Below are 6,744 nucleotides of genomic sequence, written 5' to 3'. Positions count from 1 at the left end.
AATTTCAATCTTTAATCTTTAATCTCAATCTTCAATGCATAGTCTGATTCCGGCCTAAGACGTACCATAAGAATTAGCCAATCACAGTCGAGAATTCTTTTGAACTCTTAATTCTGATTGGCTGATACTTACGGTACGGTTTATGATTACTGTTACGAAAGGTATGTGCGACAGCCCTTAGAACTTCAAGGCCCGTCTACAATACACGGAGTAAGAAGTAAGAGTAAAAAATTGACCAATCACAGTCGATTATTCTTCTCACATTCGACTGTGATTGGTCAATTTCTTACTCTTTTTACTTCGTGTATTGTAGACGACGCCACAGACTTGCGGCTTATTGTAGAAGAGCTGTAACAGTAATCGTAAACGTAGCGTAGGTTATCAACCAATCGCTTTGCTCGATTCGGTCATCCGTAACCTTAACCGTAACAATCGAGCAACTCAATTGGTCGAAAACCTGACCGTTAGGTCGGAATCAGATTAAGCATTAAAGATGAGATTGAAGATTGAAAGATTGAAGTTTGACCAATCAGAACAAAAAAAGCCAGAATTTCTTTGTCCTCATTGGGAAAATTTTAATCTTTAATCTTCAGTCTCAATTTTCAATGCATAGTCTGAATCCGACCATATGCTGGATTTACACTGAATCCGACGTGCGTCGTACGACGCTCTGCAACCAATCAGAAAACTGGATTCCGATGATACGAAACAAAATCCATCGGAATCCTGTTTTCTGATTGGTTGAAGAGTATCGTACGACGCAAATCGGATGCAGTGTGAATCCAGCATTAAGCCGGAATTAAATTACGCATTAAAGATTGAAAGATTGAAATATGACCAATCAAAACAATAGGAACAAAAATTCCTTGTTCTCATTGGTCAAATTTCAATCATCAATCTCAATTTTCAATGCGTTGTCTGATTCCGACCTTATTGAATTTTTTGTGCGGCAGCCCTTATTGGTTTTTGATGGGGAAAACACATAGGAGTTTAGTGATTTTTAGCAGGAAATATAAAACGTCTAGTGAGATTTTGACAACTCGAGTTGGCAATAATACCCGAGAATCTCTCACGAGAATGACGTCGCCTCGATCGACTCGGGAATTTCGCGCGGACCGCGCGTCGGTCCTATTTTAGTTACGTGTGTGGGTGAAAGAGCTGCACTCGATTCCGACGCTATTTTCGTCGCTTCTGCGTCCTCGCAAGCGAACAGCGGACTGGTGCGTGCTTGTGTATGCGCGCGCGAAAGAGGAAGGTTAGTTTCGGGCAAGTGAGCCCAAGTTCGTGTAACGAAATGTCTCGCGAGCCCCCCCCCCCCCCTCCCTTTCTCCCTAGGACGCATCATAGAATAATTTATGCTTGGTTTATGCTTCGGTCTTAACCCTAAAATCCTAAAATTTAGCCAATAGAGCTATCAGTCTCTCTCTTAATTGGTCCTAACTGAAATCTGTATTCCATTGGCTGAATTTTAGGATTTTAGGGTTGAGACAGAAGCATAAACTAGGCATTAAGGGGCTACGCACAATGAAAGGAATAGGGAATATGCTGGATTCACACTGCATCCGATTTGCGTCATACGATGCTCTGCAACCAATCAGAAAACAGGATTCTGATGATACAAAGCAAAATCCATCGGAATCCTGTTTTCTGATTGGTTGCAAAGCGTCGTACGACGCAAATCGGATGCAGTGTGAATCCAGCAATAGAGAATAACAATTTCAACCTATCAGAAATCATGTATTGTGGACTACACAGTTTCTGATAGATGTAAATTCTTATTCTTTGTTCCCTATTCCTTTCATTGTGCGCAGCCCATAACGCGGCCTAGGTACTAAACACGAATTGAGGAATGTCGAACACGACAAAAAACTTATATTCGATAGTCACGACTGTCACATTTTTGTATACGTATACCATAACGGTACTCTGACGTTTTTTCGTCTCCACTCTAGACCAACAAATGCAAATCAGACTTTTTTTGCATTGTTCAATCATTCATTTACAAAGTGAGTGTTTGCGATCGAGGAAGAGAGGGGTGAGAAGAATTTAGAAAGGAGTCGGAATGGGAGGGGTCTCGTCTCCCCTTCCCCGATGAGAAGCTATGAGCAGCTGGGAAGAAAATGGTAGACAGCGAATGAGACTTGCACCTCTACGAGGGGTAGCGGGGATGTTACGGATACGGAGTTAAGGCGGGGTAGGGGAAATCGTGCGCCGGCGAGCAAATCGTATATGTCAGATTCGTGGCAGAGGGGTCAGCGCGAGGGAAGGAACGACACGAAATCGAACGTTTTCTGGGCTTAGTGGGTACGTTTTCGTATTGGGTTGTTGGGTCTCGTTGCACTTCTCTTCCTTTCTTTCTCCCTCTGCCGATCCGAAGATAATCTCGCTCGCAATCCCCCCCTCCTCCGAATTCACCTCCATTCTTTAGTCATCGCTCTCATTACTCCTTTGGTTTTATCATTTTTTCCTTCTCTCTTCTCCCTTCTATTTTTTTTTATCTCAAACCCTTTCCCACTCTTTGATATACGCGTCGGCGTCGCTGTCATCGTACAAACGAACGTACACACATATCGATCTTTGATCGAGCGTTTCTCTCAGCCGTTTCGCAGGAAAGGAGCGTTTACAGCTTTTCCTCGGGGTTTTTTCTCGTTTTTCGTTCTCTCTGTCCCTTTCTCCCCCCCCCCTCTCTCTCTCTCTCTCTCTCACGCCAGCCGCCGAATCTTTCTGCCATTGTAACGAGACAAACGTAACGAAGTTGTGTGACATCAAGTTTTTGGCGTTTGAAGGAACGTGAGACACGCACACACAAGCGGGCAGGATGAACGACATGGAGGCCTACGGGGATGGATACATGGCACCCGAGGAGGAATGGGAGAGGGAGGGTCTCTTGGATCCCGCTTGGGAGAAGCAGCAAAAAAAGGTGAGTAAGTGTTATCATAGTCGAGATTTTTTTCCTTTTGTTCTCTTTGTTTTTCTTTCGTTCCTCTTTCCTTTGCTTTGAGAGTCTTTTCGGATCTAGTCTAGGATTACCAACCTTTCTGTAGTTTTTTAAAAATAGATACATGTGAACGTTTACACTTTTTGTACTCGTTTTAAAATCCCAAAACTTCTAGTCATTAATTGAAATTTTATACTTATAAAATTATATTAATAAAAATTGTCAATAAAAATTATAATATATTTTAGAAATTTTATTTTATTAAATACCTACATTTAATGCAGAAAAAATAATATCCCCTTCTTCCACTCTCGAATTATCTCTTTTTAAAATAATATACTCGTATGATTCAGATTTCATGGTAACCTTAGTCTAGTTGTATCAATTTGTGTTGTTTTTCAAATCGGACCACACCATCGACTGTAAATTCATTCATCTCGCACTTTTTTATGTTATATTTTTGTAGGAGTAACTCTCGATTTATGCAAAGAGCAGTCACGCAACCTGTCGTCGAATTGTGTACAATCGAATTTGTCTTTTTCACTTTTTAACTCTTAGGAGAAGATCGAGGTGATTGAGCCTAGCAAAAACCGAAACTCATTAAGCTCCTAATTAGGGAGAGTAACGAAAATTTCGAAGAAAATATCTTACATTTGTTTTATTCAGTTGCACCTTACCACAAATACATTCTAACCATAGATAATACCGAGATCCGGTATGTACACCTGTACCCTTCAAAAGAGAAAGAGAAAGAGAGAGAACATTAGGTCGGTTTTTTCCTTTATCTGACACAAGCGCAGCTGCCTATTGTAAAGAACAGAAAAAGGCCGAGTATTTAGTCTCTCGGAATTCAACACCATTGCATTAAGGTTTATCCAGACTTGCATAGCTGTATAAACGTATACATAAAAAAAATTAGTCATTCGTATTTTACGTTCACTTTCATAATAGAAATGCAATTGAATAATTTTCTTTATATATATCTCTAAGAGTGTACGTGACATAAATATGTCAAGTCTTTCTTTTTATGTTTATGAAACGCCTTTGAGAGTGAAAAAAAGAATTTGAGCTTAAAAGTAGCTAAAGAATTAAATAACAGTATCACAAGTCATTGATACTCTCGTTTGCCAAAAGTAACTTACATAAGAATGAAACGATGATCGAGCTCAAAAATCAATTCCTTTAGATTACTAATCTTATCGATGAAGTTGAATAAGTAATACCTGCATCAAGTAATTCGAATTCATAATATTATAACACTTCGTTTTTGTACATTCATAATAAATCCCTCGTTATTTCACGAATACGAAACAAATAAAATAAATTCATTCTATCGTTTTGCTAAAAAATTTGTTTTATTAAAAAGATGTGTTTATTGGAAATTTAATTATTATTATCAATATTGACATATCATGTGATAGATCATGATTGAATTATAAAGTAAGCCTTAGGAAATGAAAAGCGAAATGTACTACAACTTAATAATTTAATTACATGTGCTACTAATATATGCTACAAACGTAGCACATAAATTGTATATTATACTTTTATAAATGCATTTCAATTACATGATTTTCTAAATGTAATTCAAACGCTGCTAAATAGGATTACATTTCTCTTGCATGTGCTTGTCTTACATCTAAAATATTATTTTCGAAAAAAGCTAATAAATATTAAAAATGTTTCAAATAATTTTCTCATTTTGTTGTTAAAACATAACATTTATATCGGAAATGTTTAGACAAAAATTGTCAGGTGGTAGAAAGACAACGAGAAAATATGATTTATCTGATTTAGATTCAATTTTTTATTATCTGGTTAATCTATGGTTTAGACTTTATCTCGATTAACTTAATGCTCTCTCTCTCTCTCTCTCTCTCTCTCTCTCTCTCTCTCTCTCTCTCAAATTGTGTTTTTCTAGCTATGATTAACGTTAAACTAATGTTGTTTTGTTGATGGTTCTATAGTGATAACTTTAAAAGTTACTACAAAACTATTAGGTCGGTGATTAATCATGGCTAGAAAAATATATTATTATCAGGTTAAATATAACCATAAGTTAACGAGAAAATAAAAGACCGGGCCTTAAAGTGAATTTCGAGCTTCTCGCGAACATCTCTTTTTTTACGGTTCTCGCTTCACAACTTGTTTCGTACATTCATAGATCTATTCATTAGATCTATTCATAAGATCTATACGTACATTTGACGAAACCATTAGATACTGATAAATTGGAGCAGTCTCGAGTATGCATTTGCAAGTGTTTTCTTCATTTTTGGCAGGAGCTCAAGGCTCTCCCGGAGTCCCCACCTCTTCTCGTATATCGGCCGCAGCCCTTTGGATTGTATTTTCAGACTTTATGACAAAAATAATCAAGAGCGCAATGAGTCATGCTCGTGATTTTCACGATGACTCGTAGCTGTTCCCCTTCGTATCGACAAAGCCGTTCCTCTTTCTCGTTATCTTTTTTTCCCTCCTCAGTCCGACGTGTCTGGTCGCGTTAAGTGACAGCGCGACATCAAGTCGGGTATTATGTTAAGCCGATACTGATAATAATGGTTATACACATCAAACATTATACGTCAATAAAACGTAACGCGTCTGAGATTTTTAGAAAAAAAATTAGGATCGCTAAAAACCGCAAACTCTGTTTATAAATTTTCTTTCAGAATGCAAATTTTATTATATTAATTAGATATATATATATATATATATATATATATATATTTAAAAATCAGATATATAACGTTAGGTTTGACTTGTCAACCGGGCATCTTTGGTTATAATGGCTTCTGCTACTCTGTATTTCTTTGGAGGTCAATACGGGTCAACCGGATACCGGACAAGACTCCATGAAAACCGGACAGTTGGCAACCCTAGTTGCGCCGCGAACATTTTTCGTAATACCTCTAATTTTAGAGATTCGCGTACCCCGTTCCGGAAACGTGCGCGGCCCGAAAACCTGCATTTACTGAGACCTCACATTGCTGTGAAAATTTGTATCGTTCGTCGAACCGCACGACGTATCGAACGTTTATTCATGTTTCGCAGAAAAGCTTAGCTTACGCAAAGTTTCATCATTTCGAATAATGTTTTATAACGGCGATTCCGCAAACTCAAAGCGGAAGGAAGGAAATATGAGAGGCACAAAAACAATGAAAGTCAATTTCTTCCTCTTTTATTCTTTTCATTTTTTTTTTTTAACAAAAAGTTGTCTGTGATCAATAAATTAATTAATAATTCAAGCAACTCGTAATTTTCATATTTAGACTTTCTTTCTCATTAGCAGAAATATAAAATATTATTCACGTAGTGAATAAAATATAAATTACTAAATTTTTTTTATCTACGAATCGTAAACGTTAACTCTTTAAGATAACGTTGATTGCGCTCATTCTAAATTGTCGACTTACGAATTTGTATCAATTAATTACGTTTATCTATTATTAATTGAAATTGGTCAAAGAACATGTTGGTAGAAATAACTATTAGACTATTATGTCTCACGTATTTTATTTGTTTTACAAATAAATAAATTCTATTCCTTACTTACATCGGAACATGTTATCCTTTGTTTATTTTAATTTTTAATTGAAATGCTACTTAATATAGTTTAAAAAATCATTATACATAATAGTTTATTGCAATATAATTCGCGAAAGTTTTATAAGATCCGATGAAGAATGTATGACAAGAATTTAAGGGGAGAGTCTGCTACGCCTGCGTTCATACCTTATCGCAAATATCTGTACATTTAGTTAGATATACATATATCTATATATATATATATATATATATATATATAT

The 6,744-nt window shown here is 36.6% G+C and overlaps 1 protein-coding gene across 3 annotated transcripts in view; it reads left to right on the top strand.

Moving 5' to 3' along the window:
• The first annotated feature begins 1,070 nt into the window (after positions 1-1,070).
• Actn (alpha actinin) overlaps positions 1,071-6,744 on the top strand; it is a 27,619-nt gene continuing 21,945 nt past the window's right edge. The window contains exons 1-2 of one of the 3 annotated variants that reach the window (XM_018522570.1): positions 1,071-1,255; positions 2,787-2,920. In XM_018522570.1, coding sequence (XP_018378072.1) covers positions 2,819-2,920 — 102 coding nt within the window. In that variant the 5' untranslated portion in view covers positions 1,071-1,255; positions 2,787-2,818. Of the gene's footprint in view, positions 1,256-2,170; positions 2,305-2,786; positions 2,921-6,744 lie in introns of those variants that run through there. The other 2 variants (XM_018522571.1, XM_018522569.1) reach the window with 2 other exon arrangements.

Source organism: Trachymyrmex cornetzi, unplaced genomic scaffold, assembly GCF_001594075.2.
Source record: "Trachymyrmex cornetzi isolate Tcor2-1 unplaced genomic scaffold, Tcor1.1 scaffold1354, whole genome shotgun sequence".
Lineage (NCBI taxonomy): Eukaryota > Metazoa > Arthropoda > Insecta > Hymenoptera > Formicidae > Trachymyrmex > Trachymyrmex cornetzi.
The sequence above is the reverse complement of the archived record's forward strand: the minus strand, read 5'-3'. Positions and strand labels throughout refer to the sequence as shown.